The 20,826-nt window shown below is 34.1% G+C and overlaps 1 protein-coding gene across 1 annotated transcript; it reads left to right on the top strand.

Moving 5' to 3' along the window:
- Nucleotides 1-2,219: 2,219 nt before the first annotated feature.
- LOC145678187 (glutamate receptor-interacting protein 2-like) lies at nucleotides 2,220-19,385 on the top strand. The gene is made up of 7 exons (XM_081748254.1): nucleotides 2,220-2,393; nucleotides 2,681-2,968; nucleotides 4,418-4,602; nucleotides 7,219-7,380; nucleotides 14,213-14,402; nucleotides 16,672-16,889; nucleotides 19,084-19,385. Exons 2-7 carry the CDS (start codon nucleotides 2,691-2,693, stop codon nucleotides 19,368-19,370), a joined length of 1,320 nt encoding a protein of 439 aa, XP_081604380.1. The 5' UTR covers nucleotides 2,220-2,393; nucleotides 2,681-2,690; the 3' UTR covers nucleotides 19,371-19,385.
- The last annotated feature ends 1,441 nt before the right edge of the window (nucleotides 19,386-20,826 follow it).

Genomic DNA, 20,826 nt, shown 5'->3' with positions numbered 1-20,826 from the left:
AACCAGGTTTTGGATGTCATGACCGGTGATTTTCATAACAGACATGGCATAAATCTGTTACCTAGAATCTCGCTGAGGTCTTGTCAATTTTTTATAAGTGAGAAAAGTAGTTTACACTAATATGTATTACGAAACATGAAAATCATATATGATGATTATTTGCGAGTTTCTGGGAACTGCGCAGGCAAAAGAATCATGTAAGAAATCGTTAAAATTTTGTAATATAATATCAGGGCACAAAATTTCCGGTCCCCAGGTCGCCATTGGCGACTAAAAATTTAGAGCTGGCGACCAGTGTTCAGTAGGAATGGTGTCTGCCTAAACCCACAGGGCTGCACAGTGTCTGTTTCGCTCGAAAATATCACTGAGTGAGAGAAATCACCCCTCCTTTCCCACCTTCTATCCAAATTGTTTGCCTCATAATTTGTATGTGAGAGATACTGGCGATCATCATTTTTGGATTGGCGAGTGCGTCTAACTAAGAAATTTTGCGCCCTTTATGATATTATTTCCTAGGGAAAAAACGAGAGCCACAAGTTCGACATGCGCTATCTTCATAATTTGCATGATCTACAGAATTCAAAGTCGAAATATATATATCTAATCATATGATCTTGCCTAAAAGCTTAAAGCAACCTCTATTGGCATTGTAGTGAGGGAACAATCAGTTTACTGAAACATCGAAGAAAAGCCAGCGTATTGGCACTTGACTTAGTATCTCTCTTCACTCAACATAAAATTCTAAGTACAGTTCTAATTCTCCAATCTATACTATCTTTCTTAGAAATGAGCCACTATGATTGGCTAAACGCGCTGTTTACATAGAAACAGTCCTTCTTGCCTGATTGTTATGACCACGTACAGGAAGGAAAAAACAGGAAAGTAACTGTCAGAAGGGACAAGTTGCATCAAACAGATTGTAATTATTGAATTTCGTGAAGATTCAGCATCTTTGCAAGCTTATCACTTTTGCATATATAGAGACCAATGAAGTTGGTCTCCATATAGACCTCTCCAAAAGACGAACATGAACGCTAATTGGGTGAAGAAGAGGTAGACCAGGAAGATAGTTCGAAATATAATCTTCTTTTATGTAGAACTATTTCTGAAATGTAAAAAAAAAAAAAAAAAAAACTACTGTCAAAAACTTATTAGTTAATATTTTCATAGTTTTCTTGTAAACAATTAGGCGTATAGCAATTTACCAATAACCTTGTTTGGCTGTATATAAGATTATATGAAAATTCTAGCTTTTGACACAATACCTCTGACGTTTTTACTGTTTTTTTTTATGATATACTGTTTTTATTTGTTTATTATCCGACTTCCGTCTAAAAGTCTGCAAAGCAAGTTGATTTTGCAAAGCAAGTTTATTAAACAATGAGCAATGACAACAATATGAAACGAAGTAGAGGAAAGCCAACCAAGGTTTATATTTAAAGCAGGCGTGAAAGTGGATCTGAAAAGGAAGGGGGAAGCATGACGCTACGCCGTCCCCCGTGCCTATCTTTGTCTGTTGTAATTTTTTAGGAAGTGGAGGGACGCCATAGATATTTTTCGAAGTGAGGACGACGTTGCTTCGTATTCCTCCTCACTTTTACTCCTGATTTAAAGAGATCTCGACATTTGCCTTGTAGATCGTTTATCCGGGTTTTTCTTTTCTTTCGATTATGACTTCAAGAGCGAGAAATAATCCTGAAAATTCATTAGTTTGTAATGTTGCTAACCAAAAGTTGTGCATAGATTTAATATAGTATTAGTTACGCAATTTATTCTTAAATGCTCATGTATTTTCTTAAATGTCCATGCAGCTATTTTATACTTAATATATTACAATAATAATCTTGTAAGTGTTTCAGGTACACTGTTATAGGGTACCCCATACATTTAATGAATACCTATTTGATTGAAGTCGTTGAAGAAAGAGCGTTGTAAAGATTTAGTCAGATTTGATAGTAATCCATGCAAGATTTTTTTAAAGATTAACGTCTCACGATTGTCCTTTAGGCTAAAGGAGACGGATCATTAGTGAAAGTGAAAGTAAATGAAATTATTTTGTATTTGTATGTGTTTTCTCACCAGGACCATTTGCACCAAAACTACACGCGCGATAGCCACTAGACCAGCGAAGAGGGCTCTGAGAAAATTATAACTAATATTACTCTAAACTCTGTACCGGTATATCGCAAAATCTTCCAGTAATATTTATTTGTTTACCGATACTTTTCAGACGCCGAAACTGCCCATTGTGTATGTCAAAAGGTGGCGCAAGTATCATTGGAGAAGGAAGGAGGAAGCCTAGGATTCACTCTACGAGGCGGTTTGAGTATTGACCAGCTGCATTCACGACCTCTTGTGATAACACACGTTCGGGCAGGAGGACCGGCAGACAGGTGTATCTTTATATATGTTTTAATCTCACTATGCTTTAACCTCAGAAACGGTACCATTTGACAGAAGTTGGTTGAACCTTTCAGACTCATTTTGATAAGTAGGACCAGAGAATAAACCTCACCACTGCTGAAAATTAAACTTGAGACGTCCAGTTGGTAAATAGATGTCAAACCAACTATTTTACCACGGCCCACCATAATGTTAGAATTGCAGTGTTAAGAAGTAGGCTAATTTAATAGAAACGTAGTTTAGCAAAGAAGTTTACTAACACTTTTTCGTTTTTCAGAGAAGGCACTATGATGCCTGGAGACCGACTGCTAGCGGTGAATGGAGTGTCTGTGCAGAATGCTACATTAAGTGATGCTCAAAGACTTCTTTCTCAAGCCAGTGATTTGGTTCTGTTAACCATAGAATATGATATTAGTGTGCTCGAGACTGTTTCAAGTGCGATGGGCCCGCTCTTAATAGAAATAGACAACACTGCGGATGCTTTTTCTGGCGTTGTTCTCTCTGGACGTCTTCATGACAATTCGATAATTATTCAGAGTATTAAACCAGCCAGTATTGCAGAAAGGTAAGTCAAATTACGGTATGTAACAGTAATTTCGATTTGTATAGGTAATAGAAATTGCATCCAAATGAAAATAGTGTGAAACTCAGTTACTTACTTCGATTCATGTTTACCTTTAGGTTAAGATGGCCAGACATTTCTCTCTCCTGTATTTTTATATTTTGATTTCAATCCTCGCAGTTTCCCTACATTGTCTTAGATATCCTCTCAAATGCCACTATCAATTGACAAATAAACTTCATAAATATAATATAATTTCAAAGATAGTTAGTTCTATATTATTTAAGTAATTCATTATTGACTACTAGCAGCGTTCACCCCGCTTCGCTGCGGTCACCCCGGAACGCAATAAACTTTGTTACTTAGATAATTTTTACTTTTTCGCTTTCAAGTGATATGATAAAAACCATAGAAGATTGCACTAATGTTAACATTATATCGCCTGTCATTTATGTTAACCCGCCCCGCTTCGCTGCGGTCACCCCAACCCGCCCCGCTTCGCTGCGGTCATCCCGGAACGCAATAAACTTTGTTACTTAGATAATTTTTACTTTTTCGCTTTCAAGTGATTTATAGCGCCTGTCAGTTATGTTAACCCGCCGAGTCACAGGGTCATGCGGGTTGCATATAAATACGTTTATTTTTATACCTATGATGAACTAATAACAAAGGATTTGTACGTATGGACACCTGAATGGTCAATTATCTCAAGACACTGGTAATTGAAAATTAAAGTGATATGATAAAAACCATCTAGGGTCCACATCCTAACAACCCCCCAAAAATGAAAGAAATCGGTTCAGCCGTATTAGCGTGATGAGCGAACAAAGGATTTTTTGTACGTATGGACACCTGATTGGTCAATTATCTCAAGACACTGGTAATTGAAAATTAAAGTGATATGATAAAAACCATCTAGGGTCCAAATCCTAACAACCCCCCAAAAATGAAAGAAATCGGTTCAGCCGTATTAGCGTGATGAGCGGACAAAGGATTTTGTGCGTTCTCTTTTATATATATAGATAGCAGTGGTTCTTAACCTAATTCTTATCACGACCCCATTTTATCATATTCTCTTGCCAGTAACCCCTGATAATTTCTGGTTTGTAATAAGCTTGTGTGGGATTTTTAATACCGTTACTTTGCACAAGATTTAAGAAATTTTAAAGAAAACCTCATATAACTTACAAATGTAATGATTTAGAACACTGTATTTTAAACATATAATAGGTAGATATTTATAAGGAAAACATTCGTGCAAATGCATTAGTCAACATCCAGTATGACCAGTTATTGAAATATAAACTTTGATGCAAAATATTGTTACGGGGTTACTATCTTTGAATAATCTTTCTGCAGAGAATGTTAAAATACTTCATACGATTAAGGTGTTTCTGCTTGTTTTTGTATTGGATATGGATACACATATTTACTGTCATTTCATTCCTCTAGATGTGGAGCTTTGCATCCGGGTGACCAGATTTTGGGGGTAGACGGCAATAGAGTAGATGGAATGACGCCTGCAGAAGTCTCACAGCTTCTTAAGAGAAGTTCCGGGAGCCAGATCCAGTTGGAGATTCTGCCACTTTCACAAATGACGGCTCATAGAAGAGCAATAGAAGTGAATGATAGAAGAGGTCTGTATAAATCTAGCCTTTGTTATTGTCATTGTTGTTTAAGGAAATCTTAAGAAAAAGACATTTGATTATTTATAGTATATGAGCAATCAGTTAATATCTACTCCAATGTATTTGCTTATTTTTCATTCTCTTGTGTACAATTTTCCGCTACTTAATTACACACGTGGTATTTTCAAATCTTTTAAAAGGTGCAATCCGGTAGAACCACGAGAAAGAGAGTTCGCTAGACAATATTTCATCATTTTAAAGCTGAGCTTAAAATGCTATTTTATTCATGTACAAATGTGTATGTTGTTAAATATAGTGTAGTACATATAAAAGGATGGTTTTAGAATATTATATAAAAGAATGGTTTTAGAAAATCCTGCAACTTCGTATATATTTTAAAATTTGGAAGTTTTCTCAGATGTTTAGGAAATGTCGTTTCTTTCTCTTTATCATTATTTGCGTCCGCAGAAATATAGCGATGGTCTTCCATTCACTTGTTAGTGTCTTCCAAGTGAAGTTACTGAAGGTTTTAGTTTTATTCATTGTTGCAGGATGCGAAATCATTTGTGATGAGTTGAGAGACACACACACATACACACACGAGTACAAACGCAAAAATTAAAGGGAAAAGAAATATTTTTGCAATAGAGTGCTTTGATGTAGATAGTTAAGGCTGCAGACTACTAAATATTTTTGAAAAACTAATAATTTTTCTTTTGCCCGTTTCTCGTAAGTGAAAAGAGGTAATAAAATGTAACTTACCACAATAATAGATAATGTTATTCTACACCTGAAAATACAAATCGGAAGAATTTTCAGTGTTGCCATCCATACAACTTACAGTATGACCAGAATTTGAATTACTCAAAAATCTAGGTAAAGGCAGCGACTAGAAAAATGAATTCAACGGTAATTGATGACTTATCATGCTGTCTATCCTTCTTGTTTACTACTTGTTAAATAATGTTTCTATTTATTTTGTAATGACTTATTTATTTTGTAAGAATTTATGTAAGGTTTATAAAATAAATAGAAATATTATTTAAAAAGTAGTAAACAAGAAGGATAGACAGCATGATAAGTCATCAATTACCGTTGAGTTTATTTTTCTAGTCGCTGCCTTTACCTAGATTTTTGAGTAATTCAAATTCTGGTCACACTGTTATTTCTATGGATGGCAACACTTAAAATTCTTTTGATCCGTATTTTCGGGTGTAAAATAGCATTATCTATTATTGTGGTAAGTTACATTTTATTACCTCTTTCCACTTACGAAAAACGGGCAAAAGAAAAATTATTAGTTTTTCAAAAATATTCAGTAGTCTGCCCCCTTAAGATAAATGAACATCCGTAAATTAAACTGTTTAATTAATTTTCCGCTGACCACTTCATCATCATAATCATAATCATCATAGGTATTCTGCCATTACTGGCAGGTCACTTACTGCAACTGAGAAGCTTCCATGCTCCACAGTTCAGCGTTAATTACATGTGAAACGCACATTAGTTATTGTAATTAATTTGAAACTTCTGAGAAGAGTATCGCTTTGTTTATCTTCTGTAACTTTTTTGGAAGAGGGGATTTTATTCCAAAGAATTAAGTGGGAGAAATTCTCCATCTCCCTGAGGAATTTGCATCCTTCATTACTGTTCTATTTACTCTTGTTCACGTACTGTCCCATCCCAATTGACTTATTTATCGATATTTGTTTTTTTTTTCTATCCAAAATATGGTAAGAAAAACAATATCAAAGGTTTCGCTACCAATGAGATGGTATAACCATGGTAGAAAACTGAAGAAAAAACATTGCTATAACTTGTATGCATCCTTTGTACATTGTTTAATTCATTTTTCTCAGGCTTTTATTATACCTCCCGTACAAGGGCGCCCATGTTGTGGTTTCCAAGGGGGGGGCAAGTATAAGCGACGTTTCAAATATAGTTTCAAATTTTACTGTAACTAATGTAAAAATTCTATTGGGTTTTCGATATTCCCAAGTATAATTTCCTCTTAGGGGGGCGAGCGCCCCACCTTGCCCCCCTGATGGGCGCCCTTGCTCCCATAATTTTCTCATGTTTATGTATTGTATCTAGTTAGATATCTTAATACTATACATCATTGTTTGTGTTGCGTCGTCTAAAATGCAGTGATTTTGTGTGGATAGGAACGTTGAAAGAGTGTTTCTTCAGAAGCTTTTAACTGTTTAAATTGTAAGGATACAGTATAGAGTATAATAGAGTAATACAGTATAAAGATATAAGGGAGAAATGAAAAGTTAGTTTACTGACTCAGCTCGAAGTAAGATGAAAAAGTCCCGGCATAGTGTTACTTAAAGATTTATTAGTTCTTGGAAAATACACCATTGAACACTTTCATTAAAACTTTAACATATAGAAGGGAAAGAAGTAGGAAGGGATTTTTTTTTCATTTTCTACTGTTTTCTCGTAAATAATTACTTTTCTTTTCTCGCATTGAAGTCACGTATCTTTCATATTGCTATCTTATTGATGAGAAATACTAGAGCCATGTGTAAGAGTGTTTGAAGTTGATTCTAACTCAACTTTTTGTACACACAATAAAGAGAAAATTTTAGTTTTCTTAAATTGATTTTGTCTCTTATATAGATATATCTTCTCCATTACCTGGGAAAATACCCAATTTCTACTATTCTAGTCCCTGCACATCTGGTTTCAACACTCTGAATTCGCAAAGAGGTGGCCAAAATTCTTACACGAAATTAGGGCGACCAGGAAGATTACGTAACAAACATTGCAACCAAGAAACAGGTAAGAGGGTCTTTTATTTGTTGCTTACCAATGTGTTGGCTTAGCTTTCTATGTTCGTCTGTGAGTTAGTTGGTATATTTGTGTTGGTTGGTGTTCGTTTTTTATCCACGGTTTCGACCAGTAGGCTAAAAGAGACTACTCTGAGAATTGAATTCAAACACATCACATAGATGATAAATTTGCACAACATAAACAGGCACTTCGAAAATTCAAGAAAGAAAAAAAGAAACAGAGAACAAAAAATAAATAATATAATATAATTTTTTTGAGTGCCAACAACGCAAAGATATTTTTATAAAAAATGACAAAGAAGAAACAGAAATTTGTAACAATCAAAATTTTCTTAAATTGGTTGAATATTCTGGTTTGTTTGTGCAGTTGCATTTGTTTTTTTTCCATAATTATAAGTATGTTTCTCTGGTGGCTAAATACTACATATATATTATTATGCTGTATTTGTTTTATCCTTTATTATACGTATCATTCAGAAAGTGAACGTATGAATTGGACACGTCAGAAAACGTTGTATGTGTACTGGGTCATAATTTAATATCTGTTATAGTATATTGTAAATTTCGTGGCTAAACATTCGAAAATAAAGAAACATAAATTCAAAAATATAATATAATATAATATAACATATTCATATTTATTTACCTGTTCGTAGCTTACAATATGAGGATATTCTCCAATTAAACTTTTTAGTTGTGAGATATAGTTACGTTCTCTGTATGTTATCAGTAAGATAGTTTTCAACAGAGTAATAACTTTTTCTAAGAATAATTGTAATAGAGTATCTCTGAATACCCATTTTTCATTAATGTCCTTATATTTTGTCGGTAACTTGTTTTACAGTTTTATACAATTCATATAGACAGTTTTGCTGAAATTCGCATAGTTCTACTGAATGGTATACATATTACAGTTCTGCCTAGTATTGTATGAGTATCGTATTTGCTAATTTGTATATATATATATATATATATATATATATATATATATATATATATATATATACAGTGGACTGTTTTTAATTCGAAGTCCAAGGGGACACGAAAAAACTTCGAATTATCCAAAATTCGAATTATGCAACAACATTCATTTTCACATATATAACAACAAACAAACCAAAGTTCTGTGCATCAAAAACATTCATATTATGTAGACTTTACCTTTAAAGCAGCTTATTATTTGCGTGATCGAATACCGCAAACTAACAAACGACATTGACTCCGCATAATTCAAACTACGTGTACAATGGAAAACATGTTTACGTACAACACTACAACATACATTGAATACGCCAAACAATTAAACACCAGTAACAATTTGAATATTCTGTTCTCACTTTTAAGAAGTTGTAAACCTCATTTGCTTAAATTTGATTGATTTTGCGCGGTCAATAAATCTTGAATTTCATGTATTGCGTGGAATACGATATTAATAACATTTGGTTGACTTTATCTATAATTCATCTTAAATTTACAACCAATTCTGAAACAAGATGAGATTGGCACACGTTCTCTATCTTTACTTCTTCCCGAACTTACCTTCATCTTTATCATTACATAGATTTTCTATTTATCTGTTGTATTACTCTTCTCCATGGCTGCATCTGGATAACTGAAAACAAGTTAAAACTGTATTTCTCTGTTTACATCTGTCCAACATTAAAAATTTTCAACTGTATTTACTTCGAATTATCCAAAACATAGCTTCAAAAAGTTCGATTTATCCACGATTTTTTACTATTGTTTTCAATACAGTTTTCAAGGAAAATGGACTTCTGTTCGAATTAACGAGACTCCACTGTATATATATATATATATATATATATATATATATATATATATATATATATATATATATATATATATATATATATATATATATATATATATATATACCGGGTGCGTCATTTATAATGTCAAACCTTGATGACGGAGAAACCAAAAGAGAGAGAGAAGCGAAACTTTGCATGAAGCAACTATACAAAGGGGCACATTGGTAGACGTATTATTTGACATCACCGGATGAACAGTGTTGCCAACCCAATATAAAGTTATGATTTTTTAAATGGAATGACCTAAATTATATTTCATAATTGAATTCAACATTAAAAAGGAAGACGAAAGATATGCCACCCGCAGGTCAGTGTTGCAAACTTCTCGAGAAATAACGTTAAATATGTGTCACATTTAAACGTCTTTTGCACACACAGGGAGTGAAGTACACACTAGTTTTGCACAATAATTTAAATATTGGCCAGAACGGTTTAAATTGACACCAAGTTTAGATGGGGCCGTTAAACAGTGTTGACATAACAGAAAAGACAAAAGTCGAGTTTGGATATGGTGCAATAACTCGAAAAAGGCCATAAGTACATTACGGTTTAAAATTTATAGGACAATTTGTTATGTCATAAGAAGCATTCTCACGTTTATTTGAAGTCGATAAGTCAAGTACTTACCGAGATATTCGGAATTTTGTAAAAGCTGAGAATTTTGCGCCGTAGAAGTTGGTAACGCTGTCTCAAATTCCTACTTTTTCCCTCAACGTTGAGGAATTCGTAAAGAAGTGATTGAAACAAAATATAAACATTAATAAACACACATACGATGAAAATGAAACTTTTTCAGTACTTGAAATGACTAATTAAGCGTAATTTACTGGATATAAAAAAAAACGTAAGGAAGTAATAGGACTTCATATGACAAGATAATACAAAGGCGTAGAAGACATGTAGGTACCTAGTAGCTACTTTCGCACGATGAAAATATTTATCCTCTTATAAGTTTGGGACACCAAAATCAAAACAATCCAATACTCGCACCACTAAACGATACGACAGGTCAAGCTGCTTTACTGTGACAAATCTAGATTGAGCTACGAAGGTATGTATCATATGTTTGAAAGATTTGCACATACTGATATGTAGGGTTACCAGACGTGTTCTTTTATGAGTACATGTACTGTTTTTCAAGGTATTCACTTTTCTATCCTCTCATTTTGAAGTGGAATATTCTTTTGTGTGTGTGTGTGTGTGTTTTTTTTTTTTTTTAATAATATGTGACTCCTGACATGCTGAATACTTTTTCCATGTATCTGTTAACAGGAATTGGTAACATGCTGGTAATGTACACAGTAAGTATTGGATTGTTTTGATATTTTTGTCCCAAACTTATAAGAGGATAAATATTTTCATCGTGCGAAAGTAGCTACTAGGTACCTACATGTCTTCTACGCCTTTGTATTATCTTGTCATATGAAGTCCTATTACTTCCTTACGTTTTTTTTTTCATATCCAGTAAATTACGCTTAATTAGTCATTTCAAGTACTGAAAAAAAGTTCCTTTTTCATCGTATGTGTGTTTATTAATGTTTATATTTTGTTTCAACCACTTCTTTACGAATTCCTCAACGTTGAGGGAAAAGTGGGAATTTGAGACAGCGTTACCAACTTCTACAACGCAAAATTCTCAGCTTTTACAAAATTCCGAATATCTCGGTAAGTACTTGACTTATCGACTTCAAATAAACGTGAGAATGCTTCTTATGACATAACAAGTTGTCCTATAAATTTTAAACCGTAATGTACTTATGGCCTTTTTCGAGTTATTGCACCATATCCAAACTCGACTTTTGTCTTTTCTGTAATGTCAACACTGTTTAACGGACCCATCTAAACTTGGTGTCAATTTAAACCGTTCTAGCCAATATTTAAATTATTGTGCAAAACTAGTGTGTACTTCACTCCCTGTGTGTGCAAAAGACGTTTAAATGTGACACATATTTAACGTTATTTCTCGAGAAGTTTGCAACACTGACCTGCGGGTGGCATATCTTTCGTCTTCCTTTTTAATGTTGAATTCAATCATGAAATACAATTTAGGTCATTCCATTTAAAAAATCATAACTTTATATTGGGTTGGCAACACTGTTCATCCGGTGATGTCAAATAATACGTCCACCAATGTGCCCCTTTGTATAGTTGCTTCGTGCAAAGTTTCGCTTCTCTCTCTCTTTTGGTTTCTCCGTCATCAAGGTTTGACATTATAAATGACGCACCCGGTATATATATATAATATACAGTAGAGCGTCGATTATCCGAAGTAATTGGGGGACATGGGTGTTCGGAAAACTGGTTTGTTCGGATAATCGAACTGTACATGTTTATTTGCCATGCGCGGAGCGGCACGCCTCAACTCTAAGCTGGCGCAGCTGTTGCTGTGAACAGCTTTGATACTGCCGCTACTTCTACAGCCAGTGCCAAACCGACAGAGGTGTGCTGATTGTTGAAACACAGCGACTGGCGGCTTGGCCGGTCAGCAGCGCCTTATGAAGGCCCCATTAGAAGCAATGTTCCGCCAGCGGTGGCTCAGTCCGACGACTACTGTGGGAAACTTGGTTTGGGAGTGAGGGGGATGATGGACGGTAGGGTGGGAGAGTAACAGGTGCGAGCGAGTACACAGTTCGGTTAAGCGGTCGTTCGGTTGACCGACGTTCGGATAATCGACGCTCTACTGTATATGTATATATATATATATATATATATATATATATATATATATATATATATATATATATATATATATAAAACTAAGTAATGTCAATAATTTATATTTTTTAAAAACATCTTTACATGAAGATTGTTTAGGCATTTTAAACATTATATTTTATTTCATTTTATTTTGTAGCACTTATTCTTGAATTCCCCAAAAATATAATACCGTAGTTTATTATTGAAAAATGTTTACTGTGGTATAAGAACATGCGATCTTCCTTGCACAGACTATTTTGCAATCTGCGGAATGCAAAGCACAGTGAACTGAGTTTAGTATTAATGTATTCAACATGAGTACTCCATGTTACATCTTCATTAACTATACCTCTAGAAATTTAACTGATTTTGATTGGCATATTTCTGAAGAGTCTATGGTTATTGGTATATTCGAAATTTACTATTGAATATAAAATTAAATTGCGAGAGTGCATAGTGCTAGTTTTATAGTGATAATCTGACCATGAACATTACTTTAAACTTGTTGCTCCATTTATAATTTTCCTAACTATAGTCAATTACTACTTGTTTTGATATTAATTCAGCGTTGCCATTCAACCTAATAATACGGGAAATAGGAAAAATTAGGAAAATTGCAACAAATAGGTAATGAGCATTAAAACATTGAAACTTGTCACATGAAAGAAAGTAATTCATTAAAGTGTATGTACAACATAACAATGGATCGATTTGTTTCGGTAGTATAGTGCGCTCCTTATGATGCTTGCTGCTTGGAAACCAATACCCAAATGATTATGTATTTTCATTCAGATGTGACAGACAGATGGAGAATAAAAGAAACTGAATAAAAATAAGATTAAGAATTCATAACGAAACTAATTAATTATTCTGAATACAAACGAAACAATTACATGTAAGCCAATATCCAAATAAAATTCTGAAAAAGAGAAACGTACAATTATCACAAAAAAATGTAAATTACCACTAGATATTCAAGTCGTCATACAATTGCCATCTATACAATTATACTTAGATATTCTTTTTCCTAAATTTATAGTTAATGTCCTGGTGATTGCTTCCCAGAGACTTCTCCATTGTTACTTCAAAACTCTGGTTAACGAATGATCGAATGATGTAGACCGAGTGATTGACAAAATTGCTTTCGTTGAAACTTTATATGCGTGAATGTCTTTGTTTGTCCAACTATTTTTTTTTTTTTTTTTTTTTGACACTGTATTTTTAAGTTTAGAAAATTCAAATAATATTTCCTGATAAATATTGTTGTTCCACTTAAAATATGAAATATTGGTCGCTGCTGTTTTTCTGTCCAGATTAGGAAAATCTGTGTGTTATTTTTCTACAGCATGACGTCACCAAATGTTTTTATGTTCCTAACTTTTCTTGAAAACAATGCATCACAGAACTCATCAACATCAGTTGAATTTTATCTTTTCGGTTTGCTGTTAAGGGAAAATTTGTTTCCCAATTCACATCACCTTGACCAGGTTACTGTCACTCACCTTTCGTGAAAGCAAATACACAATTACTTGCACTGAAAATATGGTTTTAACTGTCTATTCTATTTTATTTCAAATACCTGTATATATATAGAATATAAAATACAGGGTGTTAATGAACTATACCGTCAAACTGTAAGAGGTGATTCCTCACATCAAAATAAGACGAAAATTTCATATGGACCTATGGCGAAAAGTCCATAGTTTCAGAGCTAGGGCTGTCCAAAATCCCGAAAAAGCCAAAATTTCAACAGGCCCTATTTCGAATTCCAGAAACTATGGATGGTGGTCCTTATCAGCGTAAAGGAAGCCATGCATACACAATCCAAAAATACATATTTTGTAAATTTTCAATAGGTATACAGGGTATTTTCTACAGGGTGTAATTCTCAGATATGCTCTAAATAGAATTTTCAATATACCCTGATTTTAAGGAGGGTCCAAAGTTGGCAGAAGGTAAGCGTTGACAACAATGGGCAACCGATTCTTCGGAGGTATATATATATATATATATATATATAATAAAACACGCTACGCATTATTATATGATAATTCACATATAATATGATATTTGCGACATGGGGGATATGCTCCAAACTTCTAAACCACTAAGTAACTGAACTTCATTCAATGCTTTATGCTAATTTAATATATATATCACCTATGTTGTTTATATCACTTGATATAATATGTGAAAATTCTTTTTGGAGTGGAGAATAAATAGCTACAGAACGCGATTAATGATTAAAATGATTTATCAATTTAACTTAGTTCTTCTGTTTATTTTTTTCAGCATCTATGGTCAGTAGCTTATCAAGTACAAATTACAATGCCTGCTCTGGTGTTTGCCATTCGGAAACTCTGTCGGTTGTATTGCAAGCAGATCAATGTGGTTACGGCTTCACTATTCAAAGTCCTACATTTACTACAGAAACATCACCCCCGATAATTAGCAATATAGATCCTGGAGGGCCTGCAGATAAGTACGTTATGGAACATACTAATTGTCGCAATTCCACGGTTCCCAGAACTATGTTGCGCGGAGCATAAAATTCTTCACAAAGCGTTTCTCAAAGAAATTGTAGGATATTACAGGATTGATTTATATTTATGTTCTTTGTCAGCAGCAGAGTGGCTGTATAGAAGAAGACTTGCAGCCTAAAAGTGAAACCTGAACCACTGTAGTATGCTCGATGCTGTTTCTCTTAAAAACAACCGGCGAACTCGTACATCAAAGACACTCGCTCTAGACATATAGTTTGGTGCTTTATGACAAAATTTCCACCTAACAGAAATGCTCCGCAATGCAAAAAGTGTGGGAATCGTTAGTAAGTTAATTCCTAGTAACAGTAAAATCATTTTTGAAACATTTTACTGCATGAAGTATACTTGAAATATATAATCTTTAAACGTAGGATAAAGGATCATCTTTTACATCAACAGAAACTTAGCTTGAGTACCTACTCTTTAGACTGCAGCAGCAGCAGCAAAAAAAAAAAAAAAAAAAAAAAAAAAAAAAAAATTGTATGCATATTGTAGTATAGAGGACAAGTACTAGGCCTACTGTATCTGAACAACTAACTATTATATTCTTACTTCATATTGGTTTTCTTCATATATATATATTATACATACTTCTTGGTAACTACTGTAACTACTGGTGGACAAGCAGCCCATGGTCTGAGAGATATAAATCACTATTTTGCTGGCCAGGCTCAGTTCATTTTTGGCTTAGTGTCCATTACAGCAGCGAGGTTATAAGAGACGTGGACCTACAGCTTATCGTGGGATCCGAACCACATGAGCTCCCGCCGGGAATCGAACCCACGTTTTCACACGAAAGGCATGTACGCTAACTGCTTAGCCATGATGAAACTCGGGGGCAGGCTCGGCTTGGCAACAGAGTTTCTGTTCCACAGTTTTGCTTGCCGGGAGGTACTCAGTTCGGTTCACCTCCGCTTGTGTATATTTTTGTAATGTGATAAATCTTTATTTGTCTATGGATTTTGTGAAAGGGGGATTAAAACTTGGAACATCCGTTTACGTTCCACCCTGCTTTCGTTCATACTACTTTCTGTAAATTTTTTATAACTTATTTCCAAAAGTTAATTTTGCTTTTTATTTTAATTTTTGAATAAATAAGTAAATGAAATTCTGTGAATTTCATTTGAGTACTTGTTTAATTTTACAGATTTATTGACTTAGTTATTGTTATTAAAATAAGGTAACGTTTGTCACATAACCTATATTACATATGTCTCATGTGAAATTTAACTTAAAATACAATGATGATACAAAATACTATGTTTGTAAATTGTTCCTAATAGATATATACAGTATGACGCTAAATTCGTTGTACAAAAGCAGAGCAGTGATTCCTGAGAGTAAAACAAACAAAAAAGTTCTAATAAAGATAGGGCGAAAACCCTATCGTTTACGTGTTATAGGCTGCCGAAATCATGAAGAAATGAATTTTAAAGGTTCATAGCTCCAAAACTATGGGACCTACCGTAGTTGGGTCAAGACTTTACTTAGGAACTAGTATGTTCCCTATCCAAAAATGCGTGTTTCAGAATCCTGAGGTGCTTCCACAACCATTTTTATAGAGGGAGTTTGACTACGGCCTATGATATAAAGTGCTCTCCAACTACTTCCATAAAAATTGTTGCGTGAGTACCTTAGGATCCTAAAACATGTATTTTCGGATAGAGCACATACTAGTTCCTAAGTGAAGTCTTGACCCGACTACGGTAGGTCCCATAGTTTTGGAGCTATGGACATTTAAAATTCATTTTTTCATGTTTTCGGCAGCCTATAACACGTAAACGATGGGGTTTTCGCCCTATGTTTATTGGAACTTTTTTTGTTTGTTTTACTCTCAGGAAACACTCCTCTGCTTTTGTACAACAAATTTAGCGCCATACTGTATATGATACAATACTGATTTTGTGACTATTCAATAAACATTCGGTAAGCTTCACAATATCGTAATTAAGAGAAACATTTATCCTCTGTGTACCCTGAAAAAGAATAGATTTTAGAACGGCCAAACTTTCAGGAAACAAGAATGGATTTCGTTCCCTATCAAGGAAAGAAATTGCGAATGAAGTGTGGAAGATAAACGTGAATGATTCAAAGTAACTATTTAAAAGAAGTTTCCGTAACATTCATAGATACTTGCTGTCGTGTTACCAATAATATGTCAATTTTGGCTAAAATATTTGTTTTACACATTACTTCTCATACTTCTAGATGCGGTTGTCTTCAAGTTGGAGACAGAATTCTTCGAATTAATAGCAAATCAGTTGACGTACTTTCCATTGGCGAAATAAACCAGTTGATAGAAGAGTCCCGGCCGTGTATGAATTTAGAGGTAGAGTTCGACGTTGCAGAGTCAGTTGTGCCATCAAGCGGTGTGTTTGCTGTGAAATTAGCCAAAAGAGGAAATGGTCTAGGAATTACAATAACAGGTAGGCTTGCTCCGTTGTTAATAGTAATAGTGTAATGTGATTCATGTAAATGTTTGTTTCTTTCACTCATAGTTTCATACATTCAGGAATACATTCTAGGTGTATATTAGACTTGTCATTTGTGTATTACTGTTGTTTTACATACCATTGATATATTATAATTCTGCATGTTACTAGTGTGCACGTGCGGATCGTCAGTTCTGTTAGCTCAGATGTTAGTTTATAATGTATCCATAAATTAACATAAATTTCTCAAAGGAATATAAGTGGGGATGAGAACTGACAACTTACACGCAACTGTTAAAATAAAAAGTTATTCTTTAATGCATAAATGAAACTCAACCATTTAAAATAGATAAAACAGCGACTAGATCAAGTAGAAGGTAAAAGGGAAAAAGAAGGGATTTAACTAAAAGAATTGTAATGAGCACTTGCCTTAGTAGTTCTTGGTCCTTGAAGACATCGTAGTCGTGAGATTCTTCGAAATACTGTTTCACCTCCTGGCTGGCAATTGAAGATACCAAATGGAGTTGACGACTGCATTCTTTATCTCGTCAAATCTGCCAGGGGCGATGAATGGATTACTGGAGTGGCCTGATGCTAATTGTTAGATGATGACTTGGGATTCCTTCATAGACTGTTTCTGCAGCGTTAAACTTTCAAGGTCCGAGATGGCTTGTAGCTGATCCTTTCTTCTGCTTCTTGTCGCAAACTTTACTTCTAATCTACGACTACCCTTTTGAGAAGTGTCTCCAATAGTTTTGTTAAGAAGGGGCATTGACGTTCGAGATCATTCAATTAGAAGGCTCATGCAGTCTAAAAAATGTGGTGCGTTGATAAAGGAACATTAATCTTTCGTTTGTTGGCTAATTTACCAATGACGAAGTGAATATAATAATTCTACAAATATTTGTTTGACAATATACATCCGCAGCCAAATGTTTTTGAAGCTGAATTAATTAATTAAATGAGATTTAAAACCATTTGATTTAATAATGATTTAAATAGTTCAATAGATTGTAATTGTAATAGCTTTTGATTACTTCAGAATATAGCAAGTACTGCACATTAGATAAATAATTTCTTTTTAAATACAAAACGCAATAACATGCGACATTTTAGTTAACAAAAGCTATAACACGTAAAAATCTTCTTTTTTATATTTGTATTTGTATACGCTTCTTATCCAAAAACTGGTTAACTATATATAAATAGTTACATATATTAAGTGTAATTTTGACTTATTCGTCGAAGTTTATTTCTAATTGTAGATTCTTGTAACTTGTTCTCATGTATTTGAGGGATTTTTGCTGAGAAAGAAGTATTATTTGTGGATATTTCATATAGTAAGCAAATTATTCTAATTTCAAAGTCATACTTTAAGAAAACAACTCTGAAGTTTGTGAAACCTATGAGAATGTAGCTGCAATATCGAAGTTGGCATTTTGTTGATTGAACTGAAAGTACTGTCTTTAGTTTATTCAAAATTATTTTTCCTTAGAGCTAAGTCTAGTTTCATTCCTCCCCCTTTTCTGTGTGTCGTGCTTCGGAAAAATACGTATGAGTACATGTGTACGTATAAGCACCACCACAGATCTGTCAGAATTGTCTGTGTATAAAATCACAACAGTACATCAATTGGTGGCTGCCGATAATAATAGATGGACGTTCACAGTAGTTTTTGTATGTATATATGTACACTCATGTCCAAAATTATTGTCGCATGTCTATATATATATGTTGTTGTAGGAATATAATTTGATAACGAATTCGCCCGGTATTTCTTACTATGTTAATATGTGTATAATCGGCAAAGACATGTATGTGGCAAATTTCATGTCAAAAGAACAGGAAATAAGAGCAATAAAACGAAAGTGAGACTTTCTTGTTCATTTAGCAACGTTTTGTTTTACTCATTCTAATTTTCGTATTTATAATCCTTTTCCTATGAAATTTATCACATATATAGCCTACACATTTCCCGATTATACACATAGTATCAGTATTAAAAGTACTCTGCAAAATAATTATCAAATTATATTCTTACAAGAAGACAGGTATAGATATGCGACACTCATTTTGGACATGAGTGTACGTATACGCTGATAATGTATATGTAAGATGTAAATATCGTAATGAGTTTTATTTATTTCGTTTTCAACTAAACTTAACCTAGGATAATTGTCAATTTCAGCTTCTAAATCTCGTGTACCTGGAGAACATCTCGTAATATCGGATATCCGAAGAGGCTCTGTAGCTCATAGAACAGGGACTATTCAACCAGGAGACAAACTTTTAGCAATTGACTCAGTTTGTTTGGACCACTGTTCACTGGAAGATGCAGCAAAGATTTTACAGAATTCAGGGGATGTTGTAAAACTTCAAATACAGAAAGATGATATTTTCTCAGGTAAGATAACTCTTAATTTACTGAAATTGACTTATTTTTTCTTTCTTACGAGGAAACCGATTCAAGTGTGACACGAAATTCTGGACGAGTTTATGCGCAAACGAAGTGTTTGTGTGTACAATTAAACCCATTAGAGGGAAAAACCCTTGATCTCAACCGTTCCGGAGATGTAGAGGAACAAGGGGAAGACTTGTGCTCCAATATTTTACGAATTTTTGAATATGTAGCAATGGTACAAACAAAAGAGACTTTTAAAAATGAAGAATTCCTTCAGCCATGAATCTTTAATAATACGTCGTCTTAGACATGAGGGTTTTACAAAACCGAAGAGTCCATAAAAATTCTACGGGAAGAAGTTTTTGGAAGGGAAGGCGAAAGTAACGGAGTTCCATTGTTGCCTGAAATAGGCGTGTAAGGTGTCTAGGTATAGGTTTTGTGGTACGCTAAATCGAATAAGAGCATCATTAGGTCAAATAGAATGAAAGATGTAAAAGTAGTTTCGGTCCGAACTTCCATTGATCTAGCGTTTACAACTTTGTGTCGTTTCATAAGGTATGTTGTTATGTGACGGCATGAGAAACTACTTTACTTTGTGACGTCAGTGTTGTTTACATGCAACAACTTTGTGATATACAATATATCAGGCGCACAGGTTTTCGTTTTTTAAGTGGAATATACTATTTTAGTTTATTGGTTCATACTTTGCATTTTAATATATGTCACACAACTACTTAGATACACACTGTCGTACTTACGTTTGCAACAATGTGTGTTCAGGGACGTAGTGTCCATTAAGGCTATAAGGCTTAGCCTATCCATTTATTTATACATCAGCCTCAAATGTTGCTTTTGGATATTGATACAATTAATTTTATTAAAATGGTTTTTTTTTTTTTTTATAATATCCTGTTTAAACACCAAGCGAGTTGAAGCGAAGCTTCTGCAAGAACACATTGAAGGCTATCGGCGACTAGCCTTCCGCTTCTCTCATGGAATTATGAGAATGGGGCGGTGACAATCACTTTCTCGCCACCCTCAGCAGACGAAAACTATTTACGCTATACACAAATTCAACACGATGCAACGAAAGTGGACGAATGTTGACGAAAGGCTAGTCTTTCGGGTGTTTGGCGAAACAAAAGCGACGGGATGCGGTCTTGTAAGAAACTACAGTACAGAGACTATGAAAAAATTAGAAGCTCACATTCAGTAACGAGTTTTGATCAAGAAAGAAAAAAAAGAGACAGAGAGAATAAAAATGTTATGTTATTATGAATAGTATTCATACATCAGGGACCTTATTGCGTACTGGTTTGCGTTATTACAGCGTAAAATTTAAAATTTAGTTCTCGATAATTGACATAGCAGTTATAATTGCTTGTTGTATTTTTTGCGTTGCGTTGCTATCCGCAAGTTTTTCGAAGATCGATACTGAAGGAGACCTCAGATGAGGTATAGTTCCTTTTTTTTTTTTAATATACTTTCAATCTAAAAATAGCTTTTTCTGTAAAAATCATCAATTGACTG

Source organism: Thermobia domestica, unplaced genomic scaffold (assembly GCF_964235325.1).
Source record: "Thermobia domestica unplaced genomic scaffold, izTheDome1.hap1.1 HAP1_SCAFFOLD_2027, whole genome shotgun sequence".
Lineage (NCBI taxonomy): Eukaryota > Metazoa > Arthropoda > Insecta > Zygentoma > Lepismatidae > Thermobia > Thermobia domestica.
This window is presented reverse-complemented; position numbering and strand designations above follow the sequence as displayed.